General features: G+C 40.3%; 1 protein-coding gene across 1 annotated transcript; it reads left to right on the forward strand.

The window, feature by feature from the left end:
- The first annotated feature begins 4,433 nt into the window (after positions 1-4,433).
- On the forward strand, positions 4,434-19,197 carry si:ch1073-357b18.4 (uncharacterized protein LOC797129 homolog). Its single transcript, XM_067429708.1, has 4 exons — positions 4,434-4,820; positions 14,114-14,185; positions 14,331-14,611; positions 18,440-19,197. Exons 1-4 carry the CDS (start codon positions 4,706-4,708, stop codon positions 18,974-18,976), a joined length of 1,005 nt encoding a protein of 334 aa, XP_067285809.1. The 5' UTR covers positions 4,434-4,705; the 3' UTR covers positions 18,977-19,197.
- The last annotated feature ends 1,880 nt before the right edge of the window (positions 19,198-21,077 follow it).

Here is a 21,077-nt window from a genome sequence, read left to right on the forward strand (position 1 = left end):
GTCTCAGAGGCCAGTTTTAGACGGGGTCATCTCAGATGCCAGTTTTAGACGGGCTCATCTCAGCGGCCAGTTTTAGACGGGCTCATCTCAGAGGCCAGTTTTAGACGGGCTCATCTCAACGGCCAGTTTTAGACGGGCTCATCTCAGAGGCCAGTTTTAGACGGGCTCATCTCAGCGGCCAGTTTTAGACGGGGTCATCTCAGAGGCCAGTTTTAGACGGGCTCATCTCAACGGCCAGTTTTAGACGGGGTCATCTCAGAGGCCAGTTTTAGACGGGGTCATCTCAGAGGTCAGTTTTAGACGGGGTCATCTCAGAGGCCAGTTTTAGACGGGGTCATCTCAGATGCCAGTTTTAGACGGGCTCATCTCAGAGGCCAGTTTTAGACGGGCTCATCTCAGAGGCCAGTTTTAGACGGGCTCATCTCAGAGGCCAGTTTTAGACGGGCTCATCTCAGATGCCAGTTTTAGACGGGCTCATCTCAGATGCCAGTTTTAGACGGGCTCATCTCAGATGCCAGTTTTAGACGGGCTCATCTCAGAGGCCAGTTTTAGACGGGGTCATCTAAGAGGCCAGTTTTAGACGGGCTCATCTCAACGGCCAGTTTTAGACGGGGTCATCTCAGAGGCCAGTTTTAGACGGGCTCATCTCAACGGCCAGTTTTAGACGGGGTCATCTCAGATGCCAGTTTTAGACAGGCTCATCTCAACGGCCAGTTTTAGACGGGGTCATCTCAGAGGCCAGTTTTAGACGGGCTCATCTCAGAGGTCAGTTTTAGACGGGCTCATCTCAGAAGTCAGTTTTAGACGGGCTCATCTCAGCGGCCAGTTTTAGACGGGCTCATCTCAGCGGCCAGTTTTAGACGGGGTCATCTCAGAGGTCAGTTTTAGACGGGGTCATCTCAGAGGTCAGTTTTAGACGGGCTCATCTCAGCGGCCAGTTTTAGACGGGGTCATCTCAGCGGTCAGTTTTAGATGGGCTCATCTAAGAGGCCAGTTTTAGACGGGCTCATCTCAGAGGTCAGTTTTAGACGGGCTCATCTCAGAGGTCAGTTTTAGACGGGGTCATCTCAGAGGTCAGTTTTAGACGGGCTCATCTCAGCGGTCAGTTTTAGACGGGCTCATCTCAGATGCCAGTTTTAGACGGGCTCATCTCAGATGCCAGTTTTAGACAGGCTCATCTCAACGGCCAGTTTTAGACAGGCTCATCTCAACGGCCAGTTTTAGACGGGGTCATCTCAGAGGCCAGTTTTAGACGGGCTCATCTCAGCGGCCAGTTTTAGACGGGCTCATCTCAGCGGCCAGTTTTAGACGGGCTCATCTCAGAGGCCAGTTTTAGACGGGGTCATCTCAGAGGCCAGTTTTAGACGGGCTCATCTCAGAGGCCAGTTTTAGACGGGGTCATCTCAGAGGCCAGTTTTAGACGGGCTCATCTCAGCGGCCAGTTTTAGACGGGCTCATCTCAGCGGCCAGTTTTAGACGGGCTCATCTCAGAAGTCAGTTTTAGACGGGCTCATCTCAGCGGCCAGTTTTAGATGGGCTCATCTCAGCGGCCAGTTTTAGACGGGGTCATCTCAGAGGTCAGTTTTAGACGGGGTCATCTCAGCGGTCAGTTTTAGACGGGCTCATCTCAGAGGTCAGTTTTAGACGGGCTCATCTCAGCGGCCAGTTTTAGACGGGCTCATCTCAGAGGCCAGTTTTAGACGGGCTCATCTCAGAGGCCAGTTTTAGACGGGCTCATCTCAGAGGCCAGTTTTAGACGGGCTCATCTCAGAGGCCAGTTTTAGACGGGCTCATCTCAGATGCCAGTTTTAGACGGGCTCATCTCAGATGCCAGTTTTAGACGGGGTCATCTCAGATGCCAGTTTTAGACGGGCTCATCTCAGATGCCAGTTTTAGACGGTCTCATCTCAGAGGCCAGTTTTAGACGGGCTCATCTCAGCGGCCAGTTTTAGACGGGCTCATCTCAGCGGCCAGTTTTAGACGGGCTCATCTCAGCGGCCAGTTTTAGACGGGCTCATCTCAGCAGCCAGTTTTAGACGGGCTCATCTCAGCAGCCAGTTTTAGACGGGCTCATCTCAGAGGTCAGTTTTAGACGGGCTCATCTCAGAGGTCAGTTTTAGACGGGCTCATCTCAGAGGTCAGTTTTAGACGGGCTCATCTCAGCAGCCAGTTTTAGACGGGCTCATCTCAGATGCCAGTTTTAGACGGGCTCATCTCAGCGGCCAGTTTTAGACGGGCTCATCTCAGCAGCCAGTTTTAGACGGGCTCATCTCAGATGCCAGTTTTAGACGGGCTCATCTCAGCGGCCAGTTTTAGACGGGCTCATCTCAGATGCCAGTTTTAGACGGGCTCATCTCAGCGGCCAGTTTTAGACGGGCTCATCTCAGATGCCAGTTTTAGACGGGGTCATCTCAGAGGCCAGTTTTAGACGGGGTCATCTCAGAGGCCAGTTTTAGACGGGCTCATCTCAGCGGTCAGTTTTAGAAATATACATCACAATGTCATGAATAAATATTAATACTGTGAACAAACACTTGTTTGCCTTTTCTGTTACCCATCTACATGAAGATATATCGCAGATCAAACCATCTGGCAATGAGTAGAGTAGGCCATTTTTTCAGAACCACTGTGACAAAAAAAGCATCGATATGATGGACAACATGTAAAACTTAACTCCAGTCAGGCACCAAGTACAATAAGTAGTTATACTTCAATTTTGTAATTCATAGTCAGGATTTCAATTTAGATATAAAACACACACTCACTTAAATGGCACCATTAGTCCATAGCGCCACCTGCAGGCAAATTCAGTTCTAATGTTATTGCACCAAATAAACATCACCTATCATATCCCATATCCTCCTGGGACCCAGGAACAGACTCTTGTCATCACACGAGGAAATTATCCTGTATCATACTGTATACTGTATTATATACTGTACATATATACTGTATACTGTATTCTCTGTCTACACACACACATCATAGTTCTGTCTGAACACATTCAGAGCTTTTCACAGATGCCATTAGAGGTTTAACCAGGAAAACAACAAAACTCCTTGGCATTTACAAATGACTGAATGAGGAAATGTAGCACTCTTAAAGGAAATATGATCATATTTTGTAGTTATAATAGAAATCTGATTAATTTTCAAATTGTTTGTTATAAATCAACATCTCAGGAAAATGTTATGGGATTTCTAATGAAAATACGACTTTCTGTTTCAGAACAGGGCATTGATTTCATAAATGTCTGCTGTAGTGGACACCAGAACTTAAATCATGTTTATCAGGCAATCTTGGAGACAACACGTGACCAAGGAAAGATGACATATCAATGTTCCTACAAAATATTAGATATTATGAAGATATTGCCAGCTGTAACCAAACCAGATCCAAACGCAGCTTTAGTGAAGGGTAATCCACAATCGTAGTCAAAAAGGTAATCCACGGCACAGGCAAATAATCCAAAACCAAGAGACAAGAAACCAGGAACAGCACTCAGAAATACAGTGACACATCTAACAAGACTTAGCAAAGAGTGACAGAATAGAGCAGTCTTTTATATGGTGAGCTAACGAGGTAAATGGGACACAGGTGGGTGTGATCAGGAATGGGCAGTGAGCATTGTGGGTAATGTAGTCTGTGGTGGAGCGCCCTCTGGTGGACTACACAGGCAGTATCACTGCGATCCCGACACCAGCTGTTACTCCCATTATTACTCTATTTTCATTATGTTGCACAAAGAACACATTAATATGCAAATTAGATGCATTTTATAGATACATTGCATTGAATGTGAAAACACATTTTACACACATATGGCATAAAGTAAATGATATATTAATTAATTATGTTATATCTTTCATAACAGTTTAAACCAAGTTTGGTTAAAAAAAAATCCTGAAACCTAAACATTGATTGGTGAATGAAAAACAAACCCCATAGTTTTTGCCTCTACATATCCTTTTTTTTTTTTTTTTAACAGCTAAGTCCTGGTGTCACAGTGGACATAGCATAACATATCCATAAAATATACTTTTTTCTTTCTTTGTTTCACTTGTTTCTTATGCTCTAAAGTCTGAACAATGTAATGACATTTCATTAAAAAAAAATAATAAAAAAAAACATTCTGGGTTCCATGAGGGTATACAAAACAAAAATATACAGTGTGGCTCAGAAGTCTGATATCACATCGAGAAAACAGATGTACATGCTCTAAACCTGACCATACCAACACTTTAGATTTATATTACAGTCCTGATTATTCACATGTAGGCTAATGGGGAGGAAATAACACCACAGGAACCCTTTCTAATGTGTGTGTGTGTGTGTGTGTGTGTGTGTGTGTGTGTGTGTGTGTGTGTGTGTGTGTGTGTGTGTCTGCAGAGACTGCGCGTGTGCGTCTGCAGAGACTGCGTGTGACGCAGGCGGCCAGCAGCCAATGGCCGGGGACGCGCGCGCAGGCGCAGGAGAGTTGCGCAGTTACAGCTGAGGAGCGCAGCCATTACACTTCAGCCTAACCCTTTAAACCCTCCGCTCGGCTGGCATTAGCCAAAGCATTTATCCACACAGCCCGTTATGGAGAACTGAAAGCAGCTGGAAATATGAGCGGGATTTGACAGCTCTCTGCTCAGGAAAGTTGTGAAAGTTCAGCAGGGTTCGCGTGCCTGAACACTCAGCGCTTCTTCACCGCGGTGTGAGGATGATGATGATGATGATGGGCTCTCCTCTCAGGAACCAGCCGCTATGCGAGGATGACCTCGCGCCCGCGCGCGCGTCCCCGCTCGAGCTCGAGCCCGCCGCTCCCGCGCTGCTCTGTGAGTTTGGGTCAATCTGTTTAAGAGTAAAGCATTTGAGTAAATCTGTAAGTAAAGTTGGCTAATGTCTGCTCAGTATAAAGACTTAGACTACAACTCATGACTTTCTTCATAGAGGAATTATATATAGGCCTAAGCATGACATAAACATTTGAAGACCTTGAGCTCTGCATGAGCCAGTGTGAAGTTAGCTTCATAAATACATCAAGTGTTCTGTGTAGAACTTCACTACCCACAATCATTAAGAGCTCCACCAATCAGAGGACTCGCTGTTACCTTGGAAACAAGAACTTTGCCAGAAAAGCTCATCTGTTTCCCTGCACTCTCAAACAACTCATATATTTAACTCATATAAGTAATGTTTTGCAGTAAACGTAATAATATCTATATTTACTTCTAAACTTAAATATAATCATTTCATATTGTGTTTTCTTATTTGATGCCATCGTTAGCGATGCTTCATGGTCTGAGGCCTGGGTCTATATTATCAAGCTTCTTAAAGTGCTATTTTAGTCTTAAGTGCTGAGAATTCATGAAATGTACTCCTACTTTCAAACTTAAAAGCAAGTTATCAAATTTCTCAAAGCTGGAATCCCTCTTACTCTCCCAGTTATTTAAGAGAGCTCGAGCGGTCTCAGTGGTCAGGAGTGTCCAGTAGGGGCTTGAGATGGCACTGAGGAGACAGAGACGAATCTTTCAGAAGAGGAGGAATGTGTTCCAAATGTTTGACAATGAGCAGTTAATCAAACGCTATCGCTTGGACAGAGCAGGCATTATCTCTGTCAGTGCTGGGTAGTGTTGGACTGAACTTGCCTTTTATAACTTTCTGCTGTTCCACTAATTCAGCAACAGTAGCGATCGCTTCTTCCTCCGCTAGTTTGGTTTTCTTTTGGAGTATATGATGGCTGATTATATCATGAGATCTAGGCTATAGGCAGGTCAGATAACAGCACACCAGTTTAAAAAATGTAATTAAGACATGGTGGGAAACAAGATTATATCTTTCATTTCATCATTCTCTTAGATTTTTGTATTGTCAAATGTGTGTTGAATGCAAACTCCTCTTAGGAATGTCACCATTCGATGTGAATTTATCTGAGAATATTCTCAAATAAAGACATCTATTCAGTGATTGGTTCATGCCTATGACATTAACCCCAATCCCGTTTGTGACACAGCAACGTGTCGTGAATCAACTCTAATCCTACGCTTCACTTAAAGTATGATTGGGATGCTTGATAACTAACTTTTAAGCACAGCTTTGAGCCAAGAATCGTTTTACTCTTAAAGGAACTGTATGTAAGAAATGTATTTCAATTAATCATAAATGTCCCTATGCCACTAGACATTAAGAAATCGTGTTCATTTCAAACACTTCTATCACTGCCAACAGTAGTGCAGCCAGGATATTGTCATTATAAAGTTGTAGTTGCCCTCAACTGATGTTGATGTCATGTTTTGTTTTGGCCTGAAGCTCCGCCCTCCACCTATCGACCAATCAGGAGTCAGTAGTGTTTCTGCATCCGGGTTGCCAGATCTGCACTAGTAATTCAACTAAATATACAAATAAAATGTATTAATTTCGTCATATTTAATTCTATAAACTATCCAAATTAAACTAGCCAAATCAAATTGTGTTGCAATGTTGTCCTTTTTAACTCTGTGAAGCTGCTTTGAAACAATCGGCATTGGAAAAGCGCGATGTAAATAAAGTTGATTGATTGATTGATTGATTGATTGATTGATTGATTGATTGATTGATTGATTGATTGATTGATTGATTGATTGAGTACCAGCTTTGGCCACAATCTTACATACACTTCCTTTAAGTCTATTCTTAGCAGTGTTCTTGTGAGTAATTCTAAGATGCTTGTTAAATTCGAGCCCTGACTTCAGAGTAAAGCAACCCTTGGCTCAAAGCTGTGCTTACGTTAGTTATCCAGCATCTCAGCCCTGCTTTACGTGAAGTGTAGGACTAACCCTTTTTTTCCCCATCTAGCGGTGTAAAGGTTTATGACCATCCAGTGAATATTAGTTTCTGTTCCTCTCAATTCTGATTTCGTTTTAACTCCTACGGTGGCCGATTTAGTCCAAGATTAGCATGGCAATCCCCCTCTTCACATTCCACACGCTGCCATCGAGTGTTAAACGCGAAAGGCGAAGCTTGAATTTACGGGTGTGTCCCTCTTTGGTTAATGTACTTTCAAGATGGAGGAGCAACATGGCGACCGGCATTCGAACCCCTCACCCGTATATATTTTCAACGGCATATTGTAAACTTAGGAGAATACTTTATTCCTGGAAAGAAGTAAATATACATTAATGAGCACATATATTTTTGAAAGAACTAAGTGTTTTTAGCTAAGAATAAACTAAAGTTACACAGTGTAGCTTTAAGTGTCAGTCTTAGAGATGATTCACAACACTTAGCTGTGCTGTGCCACAGATGGATTTAGGATGATGTCATAGGCACGGACCAATCACTGAATAGATTTCCTTATTTAAGATATTCTCAGATAAATTCACATTGAAACACATCGGAAATTAAAGATAAACAAGTTTTCCACCATGTCTTACAAATTACACATTTGACACATTTTACACCGGTATGTTGTTAACTGACCCTAACTCATGTTTACTCTCATGTTTACTCTCATGTTTACTCTCATGTTTACTCTCATGTTTACTCTCATGTTTACTCTCATGTTTACTCATATCTTTACTCTCATGTTTACTCTCATGTTTACTCTCATGTTTACTCTCATGTTTACTCTCATGTTTACTCTTATGTTTACTCTCATGTTTACTCTCATGTTTACTCTCATGTTTACTGTCATGTTTACTCTCATGTTTACTCTCATGTTTACTCATATCTTTACTCTCATGTTTACTGTCATGTTTACTCTCATGTTTACTCATATCTTTACTCTCATGTTTACGCTCATGTTTACTCTCATGTTTACTCATATCTTTACTCTCATGTTTACTCTCATGTTTACTCTCATGTTTACTGTCATGTTTACTCTCATGTTTACTCTCATGTTTACTCTCATGTTTACGCTCATGTTTACTCTCATGTTTACTCTTATGTTTACTCTCATGTTTCCTCTCATGTTTCCTCTCATGTTTCCTCTCATGTTTACTCTCATGTTTACGCTCATGTTTACGCTCATGTTTACGCTCATGTTTACGCTCATGTTTACGCTCATGTTTACTCTCATGTTTACTCTCATGTTTACGCTCATGTTTACACTCATGTTTACGCTCATGTTTACTCTCATGTTTACGCTCATGTTTACGCTCATGTTTACTCTCATGTTTACTCTCATGTTTACTCTCATGTTTACTCTCATGTTTCCTCTCATGTTTACGCTCATGTTTACTCTCATGTTTACGCTCATGTTTACTGTCATGTTTCCTCTCATGTTTACTCTCATGTTTACTCTCATGTTTACTCTCATGTTTACTGTCATGTTTACTCTCATGTTTACTCATATCTTTACTCTCATGTTTACGCTCATGTTTACTCTCATGTTTACTCTCTTGTTTACTCTTATGTTTACTCTCATGTTTACTCTCATGTTTACTCTCATGTTTACTCTCATGTTTACTCTCATGTTTACTCATATCTTTACTCTCATGTTTACGCTCATGTTTACTCTCATGTTTACTCTCATGTTTACGCTCATGTTTACTCTCATGTTTACTCTCATGTTTACTCTCATGTTTACTCATATCTTTACTCTCATGTTTACGCTCATGTTTACTCTCATGTTTACTCTCATGTTTACGCTCATGTTTACTCTCATGTTTACTCTCATGTTTACTCTCATGTTTAGTCTCATGTTTACTCTCATGTTTACTCTCATGTTTACTCTCATGTTTACGCTCATGTTTACTCTCATGTTTACTCTCATGTTTACTCTCATGTTTACTCTTATGTTTACGCTCATGTTTGCTCTCATGTTTACTCTCATGTTTACTCTCATGTTTACGCTCATGTTTCCTCTCATATCTTTACTCTCATGTTTACTCTCATGTTTACTCTCATGTTTACTCTCATGTTTACTCTCATGTTTACGCTCATGTTTACTCTCATGTTTACTCTCATGTTTACGCTCATGTTTACTCTCATGTTTACGCTCATGTTTACTCTCATGTTTACTCTCATGTTTACTCTTATGTTTACGCTCATGTTTGCTCTCATGTTTACTCTCATGTTTACTCTCATGTTTACGCTCATGTTTCCTCTCATATCTTTACTCTCATGTTTACTCTCATGTTTACTCTCATGTTTACTCTCATGTTTACTCTCATGTTTACGCTCATGTTTACTCTCATGTTTACTCTCATGTTTACGCTCATGTTTACTCTCATGTTTACGCTCATGTTTACTCTCATGTTTACTCTCATGTTTACTCTCATGTTTACGCTCATGTTTACTCTCATGTTTACTCTCATGTTTACGCTCATGTTTACGCTCATGTTTACTCTCATGTTTACTCTCATGTTTACGCTCATGTTTACTCTCATGTTTACTCTCATGTTTACTCTCATGTTTACTCTCATGTTTACGCTCATGTTTACTCTCATGTTTACTCTCATGTTTACTCTCATGTTTACTCTTATGTTTACTCATATCTTTACTCTCATGTTTACTCTCATGTTTACTCTCATGTTTACTCTCATGTTTACGCTCATGTTTACTCTCATGTTTACTCTCATGTTTACTCTCATGTTTACTCATATCTTTACTCTCATGTTTACTCTCATGTTTACTCATATCTTTACTCTCATGTTTACTCTCATGTTTACTCTCATGTTTACTCTCATGTTTACGCTCATGTTTACTCTCATGTTTACTCTCATGTTTACTCTTATGTTTACTCATATCTTTACTCTCATGTTTACTCTCATGTTTACTCTCATGTTTACTCATATCTTTACTCTCATGTTTACTCTCATGTTTACTCATATCTTTACTCTCATGTTTACTCTCATGTTTACGCTCATGTTTACTCTTATGTTTACTCTCATGTTTACTCTCATGTTTACGCTCATGTTTACTCTCATGTTTACTCTCATGTTTACTCTCATGTTTACGCTCATGTTTACGCTCATGTTTACTCTCATGTTTACGCTCATGTTTACTCTCATGTTTACGCTCATGTTTACTCTCATGTTTACGCTCATGTTTACTCTCATGTTTACTCTCATGTTTACTCTCATGTTTACTCTCATGTTTACTCTCATGTTACTCTCATGTTTACTCATATCTTTACTCTCATGTTTACTCTCATGTTTACGCTCATGTTTACTCTCATGTTTACTCTCATGTTTACGCTCATGTTTACTCTCATGTTTACTCTCATGTTTACTCTCATGTTTACTCATATCTTTACTCTCATGTTTACTCTCATGCTTACGCTCATGTTTACTCTCATGTTTACTCTTATGTTTACTCTCATGTTTACTCTCATGTTTACGCTCATGTTTACTCTCATGTTTACTCTCATGTTTACTCTCATGTTTACTCTTATGTTTACGCTCATGTTTACGCTCATGTTTACGCTCATGTTTACGCTCATGTTTACGCTCATGTTTACGCTCATGTTTACTCTCATGTTTACTCTCATGTTTACTCTCATGTTTACGCTCATGTTTACGCTCATGTTTACTCTCATGTTTACTCTCATGTTTACGCTCATGTTTACTTTCATGTTTACGCTCATGTTTCCTCTCATGTTTCCTCTCATGTTTCCGCTCATGTTTACTCTCATGTTTACTCTCATGTTTACTGTCATGTTTACGCTCATGTTTACTCTCATGTTTACTCTCATGTTTACTCTCATGTTTACTCTCATGTTTACTCTCATGTTTACGCTCATGTTTACTCTCATGTTTACTCTCATGTTTACTCTCATGTTTACGCTCATGTTTACTCTCATGTTTACGCTCATGTTTACTCTCATGTTTACTCTCATGTTTACTCTCATGTTTACGCTCATGTTTACTCTCATGTTTACTCTCATGTTTACGCTCATGTTTACGCTCATGTTTACTCTCATGTTTACTCTCATGTTTACGCTTATGTTTACTCTCATGTTTACTCTCATGTTTACTCTCATGTTTACTCTCATGTTTACTCTCATGTTTACGCTCATGTTTCCTCTCATATCTTTACTCTCATGTTTACTCTCATGTTTACTCTCATGTTTACTCTCATGTTTACTCTCATGTTTACGCTCATGTTTACTCTCATGTTTACTCTCATGTTTACGCTCATGTTTACTCTCATGTTTACGCTCATGTTTACTCTCATGTTTACTCTCATGTTTACTCTCATGTTTACGCTCATGTTTACTCTCATGTTTACTCTCATGTTTACGCTCATGTTTACGCTCATGTTTACTCTCATGTTTACTCTCATGTTTACGCTCATGTTTACTCTCATGTTTACTCTCATGTTTACTCTCATGTTTACTCTCATGTTTACGCTCATGTTTACTCTCATGTTTACTCTCATGTTTACTCTCATGTTTACTCTTATGTTTACTCATATCTTTACTCTCATGTTTACTCTCATGTTTACTCTCATGTTTACTCTCATGTTTACGCTCATGTTTACTCTCATGTTTACTCTCATGTTTACTCTCATGTTTACTCATATCTTTACTCTCATGTTTACTCTCATGTTTACTCATATCTTTACTCTCATGTTTACTCTCATGTTTACTCTCATGTTTACTCTCATGTTTACGCTCATGTTTACTCTCATGTTTACTCTCATGTTTACTCTTATGTTTACTCATATCTTTACTCTCATGTTTACTCTCATGTTTACTCTCATGTTTACTCATATCTTTACTCTCATGTTTACTCTCATGTTTACTCATATCTTTACTCTCATGTTTACTCTCATGTTTACGCTCATGTTTACTCTTATGTTTACTCTCATGTTTACTCTCATGTTTACGCTCATGTTTACTCTCATGTTTACTCTCATGTTTACTCTCATGTTTACGCTCATGTTTACGCTCATGTTTACTCTCATGTTTACGCTCATGTTTACTCTCATGTTTACTCATATCTTTACTCTCATGTTTACTCTCATGTTTACTCATATCTTTACTCTCATGTTTACTCTCATGTTTACGCTCATGTTTACTCTTATGTTTACTCTCATGTTTACTCTCATGTTTACGCTCATGTTTACTCTCATGTTTACTCTCATGTTTACTCTCATGTTTACTCTCATGTTTACTCTCATGTTACTCTCATGTTTACTCATATCTTTACTCTCATGTTTACTCTCATGTTTACGCTCATGTTTACTCTCATGTTTACTCTTATGTTTACTCTTATGTTTACTCTCATGTTTACTCTCATGTTTACTCTCATGTTTACTCATATCTTTACTCTCATGTTTACTCTCATGCTTACGCTCATGTTTACTCTCATGTTTACTCTTATGTTTACTCTCATGTTTACTCTCATGTTTACGCTCATGTTTACTCTCATGTTTACTCTCATGTTTACTCTCATGTTTACTCTTATGTTTACGCTCATGTTTACGCTCATGTTTACGCTCATGTTTACGCTCATGTTTACGCTCATGTTTACGCTCATGTTTACTCTCATGTTTACTCTCATGTTTACTCTCATGTTTACGCTCATGTTTACGCTCATGTTTACTCTCATGTTTACTCTCATGTTTACGCTCATGTTTACTTTCATGTTTACGCTCATGTTTCCTCTCATGTTTCCTCTCATGTTTCCGCTCATGTTTACTCTCATGTTTACTCTCATGTTTACTGTCATGTTTACGCTCATGTTTACTCTCATGTTTACTCTCATGTTTACGCTCATGTTTACTCTCATGTTTACTGTCATGTTTACGCTCATGTTTACTCTCATGTTTACTCTCATGTTTCCTCTCATGTTTCCTCTCATGTTTACTCTCATGTTTACTGTCATGTTTACTGTCATGTTTACTCTCATGTTTCCTCTCATGTTTCCTCTCATGTTTACTCTCATGTTAACTGTCATGTTTACTCTCATGTTTACTCTCATGTTTACTCTCATGTTTACGCTCATGTTTACGCTCATGTTTACGCTCATGTTTACGCTCATGTTTACGCTCATGTTTACTCTCATGTTTACTCTCATGTTTACTCTAATGTTTACGCTCATATTTACTCTCATGTTTACGCTCATGTTTACTCTCATGTTTACTCTCATGTTTACGCTCATGTTTACTCTCATGTTTACGCTCATGTTTACGCTCATGTTTACTCTCATGTTTACGCTCATGTTTACTCTCATGTTTACTGTCATGTTTACGCTCATGTTAACGCTCATGTTTACTCTCATGTTTACTCTCATGTTTACTCTCATGTTTACTCTCATGTTTCCTCTCATGTTTCCTCTCATGTTTCCTCTCATGTTTCCTCTCATGTTTACTGTCATGTTTACTGTCATGTTTACGCTCGTGTTTACGCTCATGTTTACTCTCATGTTTACTCTCATGTTAACTGTCATGTTAATTGTCATGTTTACTCTCATGTTTACTGTCATGTTTACTCTCATGTTTACGCTCATGTTTACGCTCATGTTTACTGTCATGTTTACTGTCATGTTTACGCTCGTGTTTACGCTCATGTTTACTCTCATGTTTACTCTCATGTTAACTGTCATGTTAACTGTCATGTTTACTCTCAGTTTACTGTCATGTTTACTCTCATGTTTACGCTCATGTTTACGCTCATGTTTACGCTCATGTTTACGCTCATGTTTACTCTCATGTTTACGCTCATGTTTACGCTCATGTTTACTCTCATGTTTACTCTCATGTTTATGCTCATGTTTACTCTCATGTTTACTCTCATGTTTACTCTCATGTTTACGCTCATTTTTACGCTCATGTTTACTCTCATGTTTACTCTCATGTTTACGCTCATGTTTACTCTCATGTTTACTCTCATGTTTACTCTCATATTTACGCTCATGTTTACGCTCATGTTTACTCTCATGTTTACACTCATGTTTACGCTCATGTTTACGCTCATGTTTACTCTCATATTTACTCTCATGTTTACGCTCATGTTTACTCTCATGTTTACACTCATGTTTACGCTCATGTTTACGCTCATGTTTACGCTCATGTTTACTCTCATATTTACTCTCATGTTTACGCTCATGTTTACGCTCATGTTTACGGTCATGTTTACTCTCATGTTTACTCTCATGTTTACTCTCATGTTTACTCATGCTGGTTGTGTTTGTGGTTACAGATCCCATCAGTGTTAACAGCGCTTTATCATCGTCGGCTCTTCTTAACAACAGAGACAACAAAGTGCCACATGGTCAGTATATTTATATCATTTATATCATTTATATCATATATCATGAAGTATTTTGTGACGGCTGAAGTGTTTGTAAATGAACAGATGTTTTTTCTAGATAATGTGCTGATTGTGATGTTCACATAAATTTGACTTTGTATTGCAGGTGTTGGAGGGATCGAGGCGGTTTCCACCTCGTCTGAGTTTACCCATGATGCCATAGTGCACCTGATTGAAGCCATGCAGAGATGCTGGGATGTGTACAGCGCTCGAGAGCGATCTCTTCTCTTCCAGAGCGTCCAGAAAGAGCTGGAAGGGCACGGCCACTCCTTACCTGTCGAGAAAATCCGCAGGAAATGGAATAACCTCATCGTTACCTACAAGAGAGTCAAAGACCGCAGTTTGCTGTGCGGTGGCCAAACCAAGACCTCGTGGGAGTACTTTGAAGTAAGAGAGTGTGGACATATAGAGCATCCGGAAAGTATTCGGAGCGCTTCACTTTCTCCACACTTTGTTGTGTTACAGCCTTATTCCAAAATGAATTAAATGAATTATTTTCCTCGACATTTTACAAACAATACCATATCATGACCCTATCCTGAAAGAAGTTTGTTTGAAATCTTTGCAAATGTATTAAAATTAATAACAAAAAAATCCAATGTCCGTAAGCATTCACAGCCTTTGCCATGACACTCAACATTGAGCTCAGGTGCTCCAGTTTCCACTGATCATCCTTGAGATGTTTCTACTTGACTTGTGTTAGAGCTTAACAGCTTATGACCCAAGAACAGTAGTGAAAAATGAAGACCAAGAGTTAGGATTGCAATTGATTAAAGAAAAAATTACTTAAGAATAGTTTGCGGTTTCAACAGCAGAAGCAGCTTCAGGTCTCTGGAGGAGTTAGTAGGCCGCGCTCCCGCTCTCACCGTCTCGTTGCCTCGCCCTATCGTACATACGATTGTCCAACAGTTATACCGTTCTCAAGGTCTATCCACGTCATTACTGCAATGTGGATGGTTCTGATTGGCTCAGAGAAAATGGACATTCATGGTCAATTTCCACAGGTCAGTTAATTTGATGCACGTCTCCATAGAGGTGTCAGTTTTTGATGCTTTCACCCCAGAATTTGGCCCGTAATGACCTTCCAGATCTGGAGCAGGTGCCAGCTTGCCCAGAACAAGTCCTCACATCTCTTAGGGTGCCCACTGTACATCATTCTCAACACTGATCTGTAATGCAGAATATTGCACACATACACAGTCTCTCCAAGGTTGGAGCTGATTAAGCTCCAGTTGTAACTAGAATGTTCCCCAAAACATACTGATAACATGCTTTCTCTCATTCATCTTGACACTTTAGTGTTTCAACAAAAGGAAATTTAAAATATAATAAATTAAATGAAAGACAAATCCATATTTCATATCTGGAAGCCGGGCTAAGTGAGCAAACACTGTTACTGCACTCCTGTAATGTTAGGGGTGTGTGATGCCACCAAAATCCACACACACAACACCTTGTTGCTATCAAGTGTTTAGCAACACATCACACATCTCTAGGTCAGACCCACAGTCACTCCTCAGAGACCAAATACACACTTTAGAAAACAAGAAACAGTGGTTCTCTTAAGCAAAATCATAACTGGAATGAATCATAATAAAATAGATATATAAATATTGATTAAAGGGGGGGTGAAACACTCAGTTTCAGTCAGTGTCATGTCAATCTTGAGTACCTATAGAGTAGCATTGAATCCTGCATATCTCCGAAAAGTCTTTATTTTTTTAATAATTATATAAGAAAGATGCGCTGTTCCGAGTCTTTCCGAAAAAAGCCGAGCGGGTGGGGGCGTGTCGTGTGAGCGGAGCTAAATAATGACGTGTGCCCGCTGCTGCTATTGTGTTGAGTCGAGTGCGTCGTAAAGCTGTGTCATCCCTAACAGCGGGAAAAAACTTTATTCAAAATAAAAATATGGCTTTTAATCAGATACAGCCATACATCTATGATCCGGAATCAGACCCAGAGGCTGCAGTTGAACAGGAGCAGCAGCAAAAACGACTAGAGCAGGACGTCTGTATGTGGTACAAGTTATACACTAACCATATAATATGCTTAGCGACTTGTGTTATTTACATATTTATACTTGAATTATATCGTCGTATTTTTGTCTTTGAAGGTGTACATGTGGGAAGTGCAGTTGTGCACGTGTGTGTGTGTGTTTACGCGTGGTTTGTGTAGACAGTTGTAACGTTATTAAGCGGACTGGTTTTGCTCGGCAGGCTAAGTTAGTGTTTACATAGAAAGACACAGAATAGTAGCGCATTTGAATGAAGAAGCGCGCTTATTTAGTTCAACATATTTCCCCACTCTTTGTGTATTGTTGTTTGGAGTGCTTTTACAATACACAAACATAAAGTTACAAATATAGTGGCCAGCTAAACAAATGTACACGCACTACACATCGCATGCTCCATTGATCAATTTCTATATATAGTAATATACATAGTAACTATACGTGATCATGTTTGGGCTACTTGATGAGCATAGGCAAAGACACAGACATTTGAAGCAGTCTAACTCACCGCCTGCGGTTCTAACGTTGGGACCTTTATCGTTGGGACTGCTCCATCCTTCAGCATTAGGCGATCGGGAAAATCCGGCGTCGAGCTGGGCCTTGTTTATGAAACAGTCGGCACCGAAATGCAGCGAACAGATATAGACATTCGCGCAACTCAGTTGCTGATCCGGAAAAGCAAATTCCATCCACTGTTGCCTTAACGCGGGGTTTTGGGGGAATCTGTGCAGGACTGTCTTGGTCTGGCAACCAAAAACGCACTTTTTGATGTCATTGTTAATCACCTGTGCAGCAGCCTACAAGCCAGCGCTTTGATGGGCGTAGCCTGTTACTTTCGCTCTCTCCCTCGCTCTCTCTCTCTCTCTCTCTCCCTCTCTCTCTCTCTCCCTCTCTCTCTCTCTCTCTCTCTCTCTCTCTCTCTCTCTCTCTCTCTCTCTCTCTCACTCTCTCTCTCTCTCTCTCTCTCCCTCTCTCCCTCTCTCTCTCTCTCACGCTCTTCCGGTAGAATTGTCCGTAAGGCCCATACAAGGAAATTCCGCCCCCATTAACGTCAAAGGGGACGCATGATCTCAAAAAACTTGCCGAAACTTATGACTAACCGGAAGTAGTATTTTTGACAAAGAAATACTCCCATCAAACGTCCACCTTAACTTTTGAAACTTTGTCTATGTTTAGTATGGGATTCCATGTCTTTAACAGTGTAAAAAGATCAGTATGCATGAAACAGCATTTCACCCCCCCTTTAAGGCTTTGATTTTTAATTTAATGAGGATATACATTAGGATTTCATCCTTACCGTGAAGCATGGTGGTGGCAGCATCATGCTGTGGGGGTGTTTTTCAGCGGCAGGAACTGGGAGACTAGTCAGGATCGAGGGAAAGATGAATCCTTGATGAAAACCTGCTCCAGAGTGCTCTGGACCTCAGACTGGAGAAAAGGTTCATCTTCCAACAGGATAATGACCCTAAGCACACAGCCAGGATAGCACAGGAGTGGCTACAGGACGACTCTGGGAATGTCCTTGAGTGGCTCAGCCAGAGCCCAGAACCAATTCAACATCTCTGGAGAGATCTGCAAATGGCTGAGCATTGATGCTCCAGATCCAACCTGATGGAGCTTGAGAGGTCTGGCACAGAAGAATGGGAGAAACTGCCCGAAGATAGTGTGCGTGCCGAGCTTAAGAATCAAACTCAGAAAGACTTAAGGCTGTGATCAGTGCCAGAGGAGCGTCAAAAGAGTATTGAGCAAATGCTGTGAATACTTACGGATATGGGATTTTTAAAAACATTTGCAAAGATTTCAAACAAACTTCTTTCATGTTGTCATATTGTTTGGAGAATTGAGTAAAACAATAATGAATTTAATCAATTTTGAAATAAGGCTGTGATAAAACAAAATGTGGAAAAACTGAAGAGCTGTATATATTTTCTGGATGCACTCTATTATTAATAATGCATAAGCATTTCAGCTTGTTTTTATCACATGGCATTCATATTCTCATATTATTGTAAGAGCCTTTTTATGAAACACTAAACTTATTACCTGGAATACTTGAATGACCTTAAATACCATAATAATAATAATAATAATAATGCAATGCTGAATAGAGTAGCTAACCTGTGGAACAACACTGTTGTTAGGCTCTTCATGGACATAAAGAATAGTGAGTGAATAACCGTCCCTGTTCTGTTCTTTAACCACAGATGATGGATAATATTTTAGGAAAGTCTAAGTTTGTTCAGCGAGGCCCTGCTTCAGCCACTCTTGTTGGATTTGCAACTACAGCCAAAGCTGCTGTAAAATCGGAGGATCCCGCGCCGGTGGCTGCAGTGTCCGCTCCGTGTCCGCTTCCCACCGGGATCATCCCAGCCTCATCCCTGATCCCGCCACTGGCCCCACCCCCTCTGGCCCCGCCCCCAGAGGCACCGCCCCCTCCGGATCTGGCTCGGCCAATGAGACGGCGCTTACGGCCGCTCCGGCTTGGCTCAGCTCGCGCCGCTCAGCTCGGGCCAGCGGAGGAACGCTCGGCCCTTCTGCGCTCCTTCCTCAGGGCTCAGGAGGAGCGAGCTGAAGCGGAGGACCAGCTGAAGCGGAGGACTGAGGCTCGGCAGCGCCGCAGGGAGAGAGCCGATCGGGCCGCGGCTCAGGCCATGGGCCGGATGGCCTCGGCGCTGGAGCTCATCTGCTCCAAACAGGACACCATCATCGCTCTTCTCCAGAGACTGGCCGACAAACACTGAGAGTGTTATAACAAGCATATGGTTTGACACATTATCCATATATACAGTGCCTATACAAAGTATGTTTTCATGATTTACAACATTGTTCCACAGATAGTTTTTATTTTTGACACTGTTATTTTGACAGTATTGTTTCATGTCAAATGTTTAGTCACAAGAAGTTATTGCAGTTGAAAAATGAAGGGGAAAAGCTCCTCTTTCAGAATATTGACAGTTTTAAGGTGAACAATAAGAATAAATGTGTTGTAATTATAATGGCTGATTATTATAGTACTCAATAGCACAATACACAATCATATTCAATAATATGCCTCCAAAACTGAGGAAGCCCCAAGTCTGTGAGTATAATGGGTGAATGGATGCATTATTTTACAGTTCAGCTCAAGGATCAGGCTCGTTTGAGATGAGCCAATGAATATGTCTAGTATGGGAAGCCAAACAATCCAGAAGTGGGACGAGACAGCAGTGTGTTACAGAGCTCACGCAGTGCGGATGTGTTTCCTAACGCCACCCGATGGGCAGCGTGGCGTCGACCAATTTAAACAGCGCAGCGCAAACCATAAATACACTCAAATATACAAGAAACCCCTCATCCCTTACAAACATTGGTTCTCTGCTGAAGTTTAGGAGTTTTCCCCTGCAGGAGACAAATAAAATCAGGACCAAATGCATACATTTCTTTAGTTTTTTTATCTTGAATACTCAAGTCAACAGTAGTGTTGTGCGTCGATACTGATCTGCACATACAGATGCTGGTTAAATAATTCAATTATCATCAAAAAATTGATTTATTTCACATTCCATTCAAAGAGTGAAACTTGTATATTATATTCATTCTTTATAATATTCTTTATATTCATTAGTTTTTCTACTGCGCCATACGAACACTTTTAGCTCAAGTTAAAACAGTCATGCCCTCTATTAACAGTCAAAGCAAACACACCGTGTAAACCGGCTCTTTGCTTTAATACAGGTTTACAGTTTATCAAATCTGGCTTCAGTGTAAAGTTTCCACAGTCAGTGATGGTTTGGGGAGCCATGGCATCTGCTGGTGTTGGTCCACTGTGTTTTCTGAGGTCAAAGGTTTAGAGCGCTTCATGCTTCCTGCTGCAGACCAACTTTATTGAGATGCAGATTTCATTTTCCAACAGGACTGGGCACCTGCACACAGAGCACATTGGCCAGCAAACTCGCCTGACCTTAACCCTATAGAGAAGCTCTGGAGTATTGTGAAGAGGCAGATGCGATATGCAGACCCAACAATGCAGAAGAGCTGAAGGCCTATCAGAGCACCCTGGGCTCATAACACCTGAGCCGAGCCACAGACGACCGGCTCCACGCCACGCCGCATCGCTGCGGTAATTCAGGATGAAGGAGACACAACTGAGCACTGAGAGCTGAACATGATCATACATTTCATGTTCATACTTTTCAGCTGGCCAAGATTTCTAAAAATCCTTTCTTTGTATTGGTCTAATAGTAAAGTAATATTCTAGTTTTCTCAGATACTGAATTTGGGATTTTCCTTAGTTATAATCATCAAATTAAAAGAAATAAACATTTCACATATATGAGTCTGACTCTGAGTGTAGGAATATAATATAAAAGTTTCACTTTTGAACGGAATTAGTGACATAAATCAACTTTTTCATCATCTGTATGTATAGAGACTAAATGGAAATAGCTGAAACTTCAATGACTTTCCATATCATAGTCGTGTTGAGGAGCACCCCAACCTCCTGGTAAGTATATCAGTAGATCATTTATTTTATTTTTGTAGGAAGTTTTGCATTCAGCTATCATTTGTAGTTGGTAAGACCCTAAGCTTTTTAAATCTGAATCCCATATATATATATATATATATATATATATATATATATATATATATATATATATATATATATATATATATATATATATATATATATATATATATATATATATATATATATAAAGATTGATATATTTATATCAAAGTCATTGACGTTTCTACAGCTCTTTCCGTGGCCTCATGTGCAGTTCATATTAACTCACAACACCTGTGTTGACTTGTAACACTTTTTAAGAAAGTCCTTAACTTCTGAAGTAATGTCTCTGTTCT

The sequence above is a fragment of the Pseudorasbora parva genome, chromosome 21 (genome assembly GCF_024679245.1).
Source record: "Pseudorasbora parva isolate DD20220531a chromosome 21, ASM2467924v1, whole genome shotgun sequence".
Lineage (NCBI taxonomy): Eukaryota > Metazoa > Chordata > Actinopteri > Cypriniformes > Gobionidae > Pseudorasbora > Pseudorasbora parva.

What these genes read in the sequence shown, in the direction of transcription:
- si:ch1073-357b18.4 (XM_067429708.1), top strand. Translation starts at nt 4,706, where the DNA reads ATGATGATGATGATGATGGGCTCTCCTCTCAGGAACCAGCCGCTATGC. An exon ending in CGCCGCTCCCGCGCTGCTCT is followed by an intron (nt 4,821 to 14,113) that starts GTGAGTTTGGGT and finishes TTGTGGTTACAG; the next exon opens with ATCCCATCAGTGTTAACAGC. An exon ending in CCTCGTGGGAGTACTTTGAA is followed by an intron (nt 14,612 to 18,439) that starts GTAAGAGAGTGT and finishes CTTTAACCACAG; the next exon opens with ATGATGGATAATATTTTAGG.